At 35.4% G+C, this 13,881-nt stretch overlaps 1 protein-coding gene across 1 annotated transcript in view; it reads left to right on the top strand.

Annotated features, from left to right (window-relative positions):
• The window catches only part of LOC142241797 (serine/threonine-protein kinase 32A), a 227,198-nt gene that overhangs the window by 117,927 nt on the left and 95,390 nt on the right, over positions 1-13,881 (top strand). Inside the window, exon 5 of the mRNA XM_075313626.1 lies at positions 11,261-11,331. Coding sequence (XP_075169741.1) covers positions 11,261-11,331 — 71 coding nt within the window. The remainder of the gene's footprint in view (positions 1-11,260; positions 11,332-13,881) is intronic.

Genomic DNA, 13,881 nt, shown 5'->3' with positions numbered 1-13,881 from the left:
GGATGCAAAGATTTTGACTTTTGTTTAAGGATTTTGGTATTGAGTTCAAGCAAAAGTCACGGATTCTTTAAAACAAAGACAAAGTTTAATGACCTACACGCAAAAAAATAATTCTTTTCTCCCAAACGAAATTTTAGAAAAACACAAATAGTTTCCCATTTGCTTTTCGCCCTAAGGAAATTTGTTTGGAAGAAAATTATATACTTTTTTGCGATAAAAGTTCATTTTTTTTTTTGACAGTATTTAAAAGCTATTTCATAAAGACTAACTCAAAAAAATGTTGGCTGGTTGACTGATAAGTCCCCGGTCTAACAAAGAAAAACACATTTTTTTGTCAAAATTCGTTTTTATTATTCAACATAGTTCCCTTCAAGAGCGATACAACGATTATAACGACCTTCCAATTTTTTGATACCATTTTGGTAGTACTCTTTCGGTTTTGCTTCAAAATAGGCCTCAGTTTCGGCGATCACCTCTTCATTGCAGCCAAATTTTTTCCCTGCGAGCATCCTTTTGAGGTCTGAGAACAAGAAAATGTCGCTGGGGGCCAGATCAGGAGAATACGGTGGGTGGGGAAGCAATTCGAAGCCCAATTCATGAATTTTTGCCACCGTTCTCAATGACTTGTGGCACGGTGCGTTGTCTTGGTGGAACAATACTTTTTATACCCTCCACCATAGGATGGGGGTATATTAACTTTGTCATTCCGTTTGTAACACATCGAAATATTGCTCTAAGACCCCATAAAGTATATATATTCTGGGTCGTGGTGAAATTCTGAGTCGATCTAAGCATGTCCGTCCGTCCGTCCGTCTGTCCGTCTGTCCGTCTGTCCGTCTGTCCGGCTGTCCGTCCGTCTGTGGAAATCACGCTAACTTCCGAACGAAACAAGCTATCGACTTGAAACTTGGCACAAGTAGTTGTTATTGATGTAGGTCGGATGGTATTGAAAATGGGCCATATCGGACCACGTTTACGTATAGCCCCCATATAAACCGATCCCCAAATTTAGCTTGGGGAGCCTCCCCTAGCAGCAAAATTCATCCGATCCTGTTGAAATTTGGTACGTGGTCTTAGTATACGGTCTCTAACAACCATGCAAAAATTAGTCCATATCGGTCCATAATTATATATAGCCCCCATATAAACCGATCCCCAGATTTGACCTCCGGAGCCTCTTGGAGGGGCAAAATTCATCCGATCCGATTGAAATTTGGTACCTGATGTTAGTATATGGTCTCTAACAACCATGCAAAAATTGGTCCATATCGGTCCATAATTATATATAGCCCCCATATAAACCGATCCCCAGATTTGACCTCCGGAGACTTTTGGAGGGGCAAAATGCATCCGATCCGGTTGAAATTTGGTACCTGATGCTAGTATACGGCCTCTAACAACCATGCAAAAATTGGTCCATATCGGTCCATAATTATATATAGATCCCATATAAACCGATCCCCAGATTTGACCACCGGAGCCTCTTGGAGGAGCAAAATTCATCCGATCCGGTTGAAATTTAGTACGTGGTCTTAGTATACGGTTTTTAACAACGATGCAAAAATTGGTCCATATCGGTCCATAATTATATATAGCCCCCATATAAACCGATCCCCATATTTGACCTCCGGAGCCTCTTGGAGGGGCAAAATTCATCCGATCCGGTTGAAATTTGGTACCTGATGTTAGTTTACGGCCTCTAATAACCATGCAAAAATTGGTCCATATCGGTCCATAATTATATATAGCCCCCATATAAACCGATCCCCAGATTTGACCTCCGGAGCCTCTTGGAAGAGCAAAATTCATCCGATACGGTTGAAATTTGGTACATTTTGTCAATATATGGCCTCTAACAGTCATGTAAAAATTGGTCCATATCGGTCTTTAGTTATATATAGCCGATGACTTATTACACAAAAATTGGTCCATATCGCCAAAAATAATCTACCAAAACTTTATTTCCATAGAAAATTTTGTCAAATTTTATTACTATAGAAAGTTTTGTCAAAATTTCATTTCTATAGAAAGTTTTGTCAAAAGTTTATTTCTATACAAATGTTTGTCAAAATTTTATTTCCATAGAAAATTTTGTCAAAATTTTATTTCTATAGAAAATTTTTGTAATCTACCAAAACTTTATTTCTATAGAAAATTTTGTCAAATTTTATTACTATAGAAAGTTTTGTTAAAATTTCATTTCTATAGAAAGTTTTGTCAAAAGTTTATTTCTATAGAAAATTTTGTAAAAAATTTATTTCTGTAGAAAATTTTGTCAACATTTTATTTCTATACAAAATTTTGTCAAAATTTTATTTCTATACAAAATTTTGTCAACATTTTATTTCTATAGAAATTTTTGTCAAAATTGTATTGCTATAGAAAATTTTGTCAACATTTTACTTCCATAGAAAATTTTTTCAACATTTTATTTCTATAGAAAATTTTGTCAAGTTTTTATTTCTATAGAAAATTTTGTCAAATTTTTATTTCTATAGAAAATTTTGTCAAAATTTTATTTCTATATAAAATTTTGTCAAACTAGATTATATACGTATTTAATCGGCCTTTTTTTGTTTAATATATACCCCGTATGGGCTAACTTACAATGTAGAAGACAGTGTTAAAAAGTTTTACGATACCTTGCCATTGGCAAGTGTTATCGCAACCCAAGTAATTCGATTGTGGATGACAGCCTTTAGTAGAAGTTCCTACGCAATCCATGGTGGAGGGTACATAAGATTCGGCCTGGCCGAACTTACGGCCGTATATACTTGTTTCTTCTTCATATGGGGCCGTTTTGCCACGATTTCGACCTTCAAACGCTCCAATAACGCCATATAATAGTCACTGTTGTTGGTTTTTCCCTTCTCAAGAAGGAAGCAAGTCAGATATTACGAATTATAGAGGCATTGCTAAATTAAGTGCTATTCCAAAACTGTTGGAGAAAATTATTTCTGATAGTTTGAATCATCAAGTCTCCTCTCTTCTATCGCCTAAACAACACGGCTTCCGTAAATCTTGTTCGACCATAACAAATATCTTGGAATTGACTACAATGGTTAATGAAGGCTTTAGAGATCGTTTACAGACTGATGTCATTTATACTGATTTTAGTAAGGCGTTTGACAAAGTAAACCTTTCACTTTTACTGTACAAACTGCATCGCATGGGCTTCAGTGAATTAATGGTATCCTGGTTTGAAAGTTATCTAAAGAATCGTACACAATTTGTAGTATTTGATAACATTATTTCAAAATCAATACATGTGCCTTCTGGTGTTCCACAAGGCAGTCATCTTGGCCCTCTATTGTTCTGCTTATTTATAAATGACCTTCCATCAGCCATTAAATATGGTTACACTCTCATGTATGCTGACGATGTTAAAATTATAAAGGTTATTCGGAATAGTGATGACCAATCCTTACTCCAATCTGATCTGAATAGCATGTACAGATGGTGCTCATCAAATATGATGGAACTGAACATAAGGAAATGCAAGCATATCTCTTTTTATAGATTAAATTATATCGACACGAATTATAACTTGAATGGCACAACGCTTGAAACTGTTGAATCCTTTAAAGATCTTGGAATACTTTTGGATCGTAGGCTAAATTTTAGATCTCACATTTCTATGACTGTAAATAAAGCCTATGGATCATTTGGATTTGTCAAGCGCTGGAGTAAGGAATTTTCTGACTCATTTGTTACAAGAAACTTATATACTTCACTTGTGCGTCCTATCCTGGAATATGGATCTGTAATTTGGGACCCACAGTACCAAATTCATTGCAATTGTATTGAATCTGTTCAGAAACAATTTTTACTGTTTTGTTTACGTCGGAATAACTGGACACCTCAAACCTTGCCGTCTTACAAAGAAAGACTATCGCTCATCAAATTACCTACACTGAAAAGTAGACGTACCATGCTGAATATCTGTTTTATGGTTGATTTAATTAACGGAAGATTTAAATCTGACTTCCTTATTAACAGCATATCATTCAATGTACCCTTTAGACCTACCCGCAACTTTGAACTGCTCCACATTGAATACTTTCGAACGAACTTTGAAAACAACGATCCACTTCGCCGTCTTTGTAAAGAATTCAATAAATGTTATTATTATCTTGATTTGTCAGAAGAGAAATACAATGTAAAGAAAAAGATAACATTATTATTATATACTTGATATATTAACAAACGATATGTATATAATGTAATATATTACTGTTAGTCTGTAAGGGTTTAATCCATAGATGAAAATAATAAAAAAAAAAAAGATAATCGATAAAAATTATTCCATGCGAATCCCAAAAAACAGAGGCCATTACTTTGCCAGCGGACTTTTGAGTCTTTCCACGCTTTGGAGACGGTTCACCAATCCCTGTCCACTCGGCCGACTGCCGATTGGACTCAGGAGTGTAGTGATGGAGCCATGTTTCATCCATTGTCACATATCGACGGAAAAACTCGGGTGTATTACGAATTAACAGCTGCAAACACCGCTCAGAATCAACAACACGTTGTTGTTTTTGGTCAAATGTGAGCTCGCGCGGCACCCATTTTGCACAGAGCTTCCGCATATCCAAATATTGATGAATGATAAGACCAACACGTTCCTTTGATATCTTTAAGGCCTCTGCTATCTCGATCAACTTCATTTTACTGTCATTAAAAATCATTTTGTGGATTTTTTTGATGTTTTCGTCGGTAACCACCTCTTTCGGGAGTCCACTGCGTTCACCGTCCTCCGTGCTTATTTCACCACGCTTGAATTTTGCATACCAATCCGTTATTGTTGATTTCCCTGGGGCAGAGTCCGGAAACTCATTTTCAAGCCAAGTTTTTGCTTCCACCGTATTTTTTCCCTTCAGAAAACAGTATTTTATCAAAACACGAAATTCCTTTTTTTCCATTTTTTTTCAAAATAACAAAAGTTGCTTCACAAAAACGCTCTATCTCACAAACTAGTTGACTTACAGACGTCAAATTTTGACACGAATCATTTGAAGGTTGCTACTATATAAAATACTATTATAAAATAATATGCATTTAATACTAACGACGCCATCTATGTGTCAAGACCGGGGACTTATCAGCCAACCTGTTACATCTTTCTCACTTCCACGAGTTTTTTTTTAGTTCTTTGCATGTTTTTTCTGTAATAATTAGTTATGTTCTCAATTTGGCCAAATCGAGCGACATTTACACAAGCCGGAGCCTCATCTAACTCTTAACCGATTCTATGGAAATTCTGCCATTATAATGAGTAGGATATGACTAAAATATGAGGAAATCGGTCAAATCGAAAAAATATATATGGGACTTTATCTAAGACTGAACCGATTTGGATCAAATTCGACACACTTTAATATAATTTTAAATCTATTCTCTGTGTAAAATATCGAGTAAAATCCCGATGAAAATATGACATTTTAGACAAACAAATATCATTTCCCATTTGCATTTTCTGTAAGGAAGTTTATTTGGAAGAAAAGTATATACTTTTTGATATTTCTACAGGATGTAACAACAATTTAATAAAGAGCAACTCAAAAAAATATCTTTTCTGGCTAGTTTTAAAGACAAATTTGTGGAAATCGTCAATTGTCTAATAACTGAAGAAATTATCTGAATATTCGGATACACAATCGTTGCCAATCTGAGCATAGAGAACATCTACTCAATTCTGAGGAATATTGGAAAATATTAATATGAATTCCATGCCTTGATTCTTTGAATTCAACCATAAAACATAAATTTTGTGAAGAAAATTCTCCAGCCTTTTCATCTGTTTGCTCCACACTTCAAACATGCTGAAACTAAGTAAAGCAGAATTTGAAAAGGAATCAAAAATGTTTTTACTTCATTATTCTATAAATGGATTTAAGCAGAAATTTTGTATAGTCTTTGAAAAGAAAAACAATTTACCGCACAGGACTTGTCAAACGTGCAGCATTGCGATGTATGGAAAGAAATTGAAACTTTTTTCCCCTTCCATACAAAAAGCTCTAAGTATTTCCTTGGCACAACCATGTAATACTGCAATATTATTGACAAATCTTTCCGCAGTTTGCGTAGGTTTAATACTTGGCTGCGTTCTACAATGATAGAGTCAATATTGAAAATAAATGAAATATGGTTGAATATAGAGGGATGAATAGGACTGTTTTTCATATGTTTCGGTATAAAATCCCAGCAAAAAAAATTTGGAAGTTCTTTTAAAAGCACTTCCAAAAATGTCCTCCCAAAGATGTTCTCTTTCTCAACTACACAGGAAGTTCTTTTAAATCAATTTTTTATAACTCGCTTTTTCATATTTGTAATTATAACTTTTTTTGTTTCAAATCAGTTAAACACAGACTAACCTCCATTTTCATAAAGCTCGGTTAGTGTTCCCTTAACTAACCAGCTTTTAAACCGTATTAAATATAGACGAAGCTGTCATCTTGCCTTTATATTCCATAGGCCAGTTAGGAACTTAATTGACGAAAATTTTTCAGTTAAAGTTAATCGGAGAGAAAATATTTACAATTTACTTTCTGTTAACTGGCAGTTAAAGCCTAACGGAGCTACATGAAAATGGCCGTAAGAATTAATAAAATGGTACAAATTATTTAAATTTTGTCGAACAAAATGCTAAATCCATTTTAGAAAAATTGTGAATTTCTGAATATGTTTGAGGTCAATCGTTTCAGAAAAGCGTTAGAATGCATTAAAAGTCATAAAAAATTCTAAAAATTATTTCTTTGTCAAAATATTACAAAATGTTTTAATTCACATCCAAGCACTGAATTCAGATCACACCTTAAGAAATGATGCAAATTCAGTGCAACGGCTGTCGAAAAGGTGGACATCCGTCCTGTGACAAGACCACGTTAAATTCATCGCTTCTGCGCCAATTTTGCACCACTTCCGGATCCAAAAAGAACATTTTCACTACTTTTTTGGCGACGCTTTTTTACTGGGCTGTATATGTTTGGGACTCAAATTTTGATCACATTTTAAGCGCAAACATATAATGTCCATAAACTAGTATAATATGTTTGTGACATATATGTTAATATATTAGAATATACTATGTTTGCGACATATCATTTTGTCATTTTAAAAATAGAGAATACTGATAAAGATGGCGATTGGGATATGTAATGAAAGAAATAAACACATCCCAGTGAGAGACATGCTCTACTTGAGAGACATATTTTGTTGAGGATAAATGTTCTTGCATTAATTTTGCTATGCGTTTGACACATGAACGAGGCACCCTAAAAATTTGAAATGTCTAGGTTTAAACATTATTGAATTTACACATCCAGTTGTGTATTCTTCCTGTGGCATCAAACCAAATCGAGCAAAAAAAAAATAGAATAGCGGAGAACAAAATTAAATTAAAAGATTTATTTAAACAATAAAAATAGAATTAATTATTTGAGCTTAAAGCAAGTATATACGACCGTAAGTTCGGCCATGGATTTCGTAGAAAGTTCTACTAAAGACTGTCATCCACTATCGAATCTTGGGTTGTGGTAACAGTTTCCGATGGCAAGGTACATTAAACCTTCTTAACTTTGCCTTCTAAATTGTATGTTAGTCCATATGGAGTCTGTCTTAGATAAATAAAGGCAGGATAAATACCTATATATGCCTCTTTAGTTTTTGTTGATTTAGATAGAGGAGTCTATAAGTAATTATAAGTGGCTGTGGCTATTAGAGACCCAAATTTCAAACGGATCGGATGAAATTTGCTCTTCCAAGAGGCTTCGGTGGTAAAATTTTGGGTTCGGTTTATATGGGGGCTACATATAATTGTGGACCCATATGGATAAATTTTACATGGTCATTAAAGGGCATAATTGATACAAATAATTTTTTAATCAAACTCGGAAGCAGTGCTGCCGCTAGTGAAAAATTGAGTGAAGTAGATTTTGGAAAAAAGTGGAGTAGATTGAATAAAATTGAAGTGGCATACATTTTTGAAAACAAAACAATAGAATTCATTTTATTATACCCTCCGTTTGTAACACACCGAAATATTGCTCTAAGACCCCATAAAGTACATATTTTCTGGGTCGTGGTGAAATTCTTAGTCGATCTGAGCATGTCCGTCCGTCCGTCCGTCTGAAGAAGCTATCGACTTGAAACTTGGCACAAGTAGTTGTTATTGATGTAGGTTAGGTTAGGTTAGGTTAGGTTAGTTTAGGTTAAAGTGGCAGCCCGATTAAATTTCAGGCTCACTTAGACTATTCAGTCCATTGTGATACCACATTTAACTAAAAGTACCTATTACATATGGGCACTTCTAGTCTTAACCACTGAACCTTCTCTATTATTTACTTTTGTGGAACCAACCAGATTGCTCCAAAAACATTAACAAACTGCTTAAGTTAACGTTTTCCAGGTCAGCCAGTAATCTAAAGCTATATGCTCCTAAAATTCGCTTACGCCTTACACAAAAAGCAGGACACTCACACAAGAGGTGTTTATTTGATTCCTTTTCCTCCACGTCATGACAGCTTATACAATAGTCATTATACTTCGCACCTATAGGTTTTGCAAATTCGCCTATCAGGCAGCCACCCGTTATAGCAGATATTAGGAGTGCTATCTGACGCCTTGAGAACACTAGCATATCTAGTGTGCGGTTTAAGTTTAAATGGGGCATATTTGTTTGGTGTCGTTACAACCCTTGCAATTTTCCCATCGAATATTGGCCATCATAACAGCCTTCTCACGCAGTAAGAGCTTGCAGGTGGCCAGAGGCATACCAACAGATTCTAGTTCCCCTGGAATATGTAAGGTAGTTCCTAGCCTTGCTAACACATCTGCTTCACAGTTCCCCGGTATGTTCCTATGACCAGGCACCCATATTAGGTGAATATTGTACTGCTCAGCCATCTCGTTGAGAGATTTGCGGCAGTCTATGGCCATTTTTGAGTTAAGGAACACAGAGTCCAAGGATTTTATTGCAGGTTGACTGTCTGAGTATATATTAATGCCAATATTTGTTGGAACATTACTTCTCAGTCAATTCACCACCTCTCTTATTGCCAATATTTCAGCCTGAAAAACACTACAGTGATTAGGTAATCTTTTCGCTATTCGAATTTCCAGATCTTTAGAATATACTCCGAACCCCACTTGTCCATTCAATTTGGAGCCATCAGTATAGAAATCTATATATCTTTTATTCCCCGGGGTCTGTGTACACCACGCCTCACTGTTGGGAATTAGAGTTTCAAACTTTTTGTCGAAAAGTGGTTTTGCCAGGGTGTAATCCACTACGTTAGGCACATCTGGCATTACTTTGAGGACCGAACTATGACCGTACATTTTTTCCGACCACAGCGATAGCTCGCGCAACCGCACAGCCGTTGTTGCAGCTGACTGTTTAGCCAAAATGTCTAAAGGCAATAGATGTAGCATGACATTAAGGGAGTCTGTTCCTGTCTTACTAAATGCGCCTGAGATACATAAGCTCGCCATACGCTGAACTTTATCTAAACAAGTCGGTTTCTGAAGTTATTGATGTAGGTCGGATGGTATTGCAAATTGGCCATATTGGTCCACTTTTACGTATAGCTCCCATATAAACCAACCACCAATTTTGGCTTGCGGGGGCTCTAAGAGAAGCAAATTTCATCCGATCCAGCTGAAATTTGGTACATGGTTTCAGCATGTACCAAATTTCTTCCGATCGGGCTGAAAATTGGTACATGGTGTAAGTATATGGTCTCTAACAACTATGCAAAAATTGGTCCACATCGGTTAATAATTCAATGATTATAACCGCTATGTTCATCGTAATTAAAGGAATATGGGGAAAAATTAAAAAAATTGAAGCAGAACAAAAAGTGAAGCAGATTTTTGGAAGAAGGAGTGACGAAGTAAATTTTGTGAAAATGAAGCAAAATACTTCGATTGAAGCAGTAGCGGCAGCACTGCTCGGAAGAGTAAGACAGTTACAATACTATGGATATTTGTTATACATTTTTGAATAAAAGTTTTTATGAAACAAACAATTTTTGAATCAAACTAAAAAGGATTAAAATAGTTATAGAAAGTGATTGAAATATAGTATTGTGATTAAAAATAGTTTCGTTTCTAATTAAACAATTAATTGAATTTTGCAATCAACACCAATTAACAATTTAATTGAATCATTAAAAAAATTAATTAAATAATTTGCTGATGCTCAATTAAAACTGTGATTGAATCAGCATTTTTTTTTCGTACCACATTTCAACTGGATCGAATGAAATTTGGTATTCCAAGAGGCTCCGGTGGTGAAATCTTGGGATCGGTTTATACGGGGGCTATATATAACTAAGGACAGATATGGACCTATTTTTGCATGGATGTTAGAGGGTATATGGTAACATCACGCACCAAATTTCAACCGGATCGGATGAGATTGCTCTTCCACGAGCTTCCGCAAGACAAATCAGGGGGTTAGTTTATATGGGGGCTATACCTAACACTGGTCCGATATGACCCATGTGTAATGCCATCCGACCTACATCAATAACAACTACATGTGCCAAGTTTCAAGCGGATAGTTTGCTTCGTTCGAAACTTAGCGTGATTTCCACAGACGGACGGACGGACGCACATCGATAGATCGACTCTGAATTTAATCACGACCCATATATATATATATATATATATATATATATATATATATATATATATATATATATATATATATATATATATATATATATATATATATATATATATATATATATATATATATATATATATATATATATATATATATATATATATATATATATATATATATATATATATATATATATATATATACCCAACATATACATGTTTGCCGCAACCATGTTATTTTCTCGGAAATTATGAATCTGATTGAGGCTAGTATATTTATGTTTGGCGTGAAAAATATTTTTGCAGTAGAAATATTCTATCTTCCCCATTAAAACCACTATGCTCTGAAACACTTCAATGAAATAAGATTTTTTATTATATCTCCAATACTTACTTTTCATAACATAAAAAACAGATTGAAGTTATTTTTTCTATAATCCTTGTTAGCTCCTTTTGTATCACAGTTATTAATAAATACTACAAGTATGTATGTGTGCGTGCATATGTTTGTATATGAGAGAATGTTTATCCAATTAGATATGTATCTAATGTGTTTAAATATATATCTACATATTCACTGAAATTTTACATTCATTCATTCGTTTCACTCTCTATCTTCTTCTCCTTTCAGATGAAGAGGATTTATTTATGGTTTGCGACCTGCTAACAGGCGGTGATCTAAGATATCATCTACAAAACAGAGTAAGTGTCCCAATAGGATAAAATTAAGAAACATTTATGTATCATTTAAACATATATATAGAAATTGATTTATATTTAAATTTCAATGTATACTAAATAGGGATGGTCTTATGAGATGGTGGTTATACACTCAAAAAAAAAAAAAAAAACAGTGAACACAAACTGGAAAAAAATCCCGGTTCCAAAGATTATGTCTTTACACTAAAGATTTTAGAACTGACTCCGAGCCAAAGAAGCAGAGAATTGAAATAAGGACAAATTTAGGAAAAAAATTCTTTTAAATTTAAGTTTTGCGTATTTAATTCTACAAAACAAATTTTAATTTATTCGTTTCTCCAGCTTTTTTCTTCATGTGCTATCAGAGTCTTTTAAAATCATTTTGACGACAACTAAAATTTCCAAATTCGGATTCGATTGCAAATAGAAATTAGGCTATGTTACAAATAAAAAAGTCTCCTATTCTTCCGTTTTAGGATACAAACCCACTTTATCAAAAAGTTTATCGACTTTTGGTCAAAAAAAATCAGAGAAATGCATCTTCTATGCTAAGCAAAATTTGGATTCGTATTTTAAGGACATGGAATCTTTGGCCTCACGACAATATTTTTTTTTTCAGTGTGCTTACTATTTTTATACCCTCCACCATAGGATGGGGGGTATATTAACTTTGTCATTCCGTTTGTAACATATCGAAATATTGCTCTAAGACCCCATAAAGTATATATATTCCGGGTCGTGGTGAAATTCTGAGTCGATCTGAGCATGTCCGTCCGTCCGTCTGTTGAAATCACGCTGACTTCCGAACGAAACACTCTATCGACTTGAAACTTGGCACAAATAGTTGTTATTGATGTAGGTCGGATGGTATTGCAAATGGGCCATATCGGTCCACTTTTACATATAGCCCCCATATAAACGGACCCCCAAATTTGGCTTTCGAGGCCTCTGAGAGAAGCAAATTTCATCCGATCCGGCTAAAATTTGCTACATGGTGTTAGAATATGCTCTCTAACAACCATGTAAAAATTGGCTCACATCGGTCCATAATTATATATAGCCCCCATATAAACCGATCCACCGATTTGGCTTTCGAGGCCTCTGAGAGAAGCAAATTTCGTCCGATCCGGCTGAAATTTAGTACATGGTGTTAGAATATGGTCTCTAACAACCATGTAAAAATTGGCTAACATCGGTCCATTATTATATATAGCCCCCATACAAACTGATCCCCCGATTTGACTTGCGGAGCCTCTAAGAGAAGCCAAATTTATCCGATCCGGCTGAAATTTGGTACATGATGTTAGTATATGGTCTCTAATGACCATGCAAAAATTGGTCCACATCGGTCCATAATTATATATAGCCCCCATATAAACCGATCACCAGATTTGACGTCCGGAGCCTCTTGGAAGACCAAAATTCATCTGATTCAGTTCAAATTTGGTACGTGGTGTTAAAATATGGCCTCAAACACCCATGCAAAAATTGGTCGAAATAGGTCCATAATTATGTATAGGCCCCATATAAACCGATCCCCAGATTTGACCTCCGAGCACCTTGGAAGAGCAAAATTCTTCCCATTCGGTTGAAATTTGGTACGTGATGTTAGTACATGGTATCCAACAACCATGCTGGAATTGGTTCCTATAAGTCCATAATTATATATAGCTCCCATGTGTAAACCGATCGCCAGATTTGACCTCCGGTGCCTTTTGGAGAAGCAAAATTTATCCGATCTGGTTGAAATTTGGTACGTGGTGGTAGTATATGATATTTAATAACCATGCCAAGAGTGGTCCATATCAGTCCATAGACCCCATAAAAACCGATCCCGAGATTTGGTTTTGGAGAAGCAAATTTCATCCGAGTGAGTTGAAATTTGTGGATGACAGTCTTTCGTAGAAGTTTCTATGTTACGCAATCCATGGTGGAGGGTACATAAGATTCGGCCTGGCCGAACTTACGGCCGTATATAGTTGTTTAGTTTAATATATACCACGTATGGACTACCTTGCAATTTAGAAGACGGTGTTAGGAAGTTTTAAGATACCTTGCCATTGGAAAGTGTTGCCGCAACCCAAGTAATTCGACAGTGGATGACAGTCTTCAGTAGAAGTTTCTACGCAATCCATGGTGGAGGGTACATAGATTCGGTCTGGCCGAACTTACGGCAGTATATACTTTTTTAATATTTATTAAATAAAATTATTTTAATAAAATGAGGTTTCTACTTTCTTAATAAAGAAAATAGGCAAACATAAATTAAACTCCATATATGAATACGTTCTGTAGTATTCCAAGTGGAATTATAATTCACACCGATACTTCAGGCTCACTTAGACTATTCAGTTCACTGTGGTGAACTTCTTTCTTATCACTGAGTTCGCCAAGTCCGAACGGCGAACTTAGAGAAGCATTACTGAGAGGGGATAATCTATCGCTGACTTTTGGTGGTTGGCCGAAACTGCGTTTGAACCCACGACCCTGTGTATGCAACGCGGGCATGCTAACCATTGCACCACGGTGGATCCACCCATCTGTAGTAACGCA

This window comes from Haematobia irritans, chromosome 1 (genome assembly GCF_050003625.1).
Source record: "Haematobia irritans isolate KBUSLIRL chromosome 1, ASM5000362v1, whole genome shotgun sequence".
Taxonomy (NCBI): domain Eukaryota; kingdom Metazoa; phylum Arthropoda; class Insecta; order Diptera; family Muscidae; genus Haematobia; species Haematobia irritans.
The sequence above is the reverse complement of the archived record's forward strand: the minus strand, read 5'-3'. Positions and strand labels throughout refer to the sequence as shown.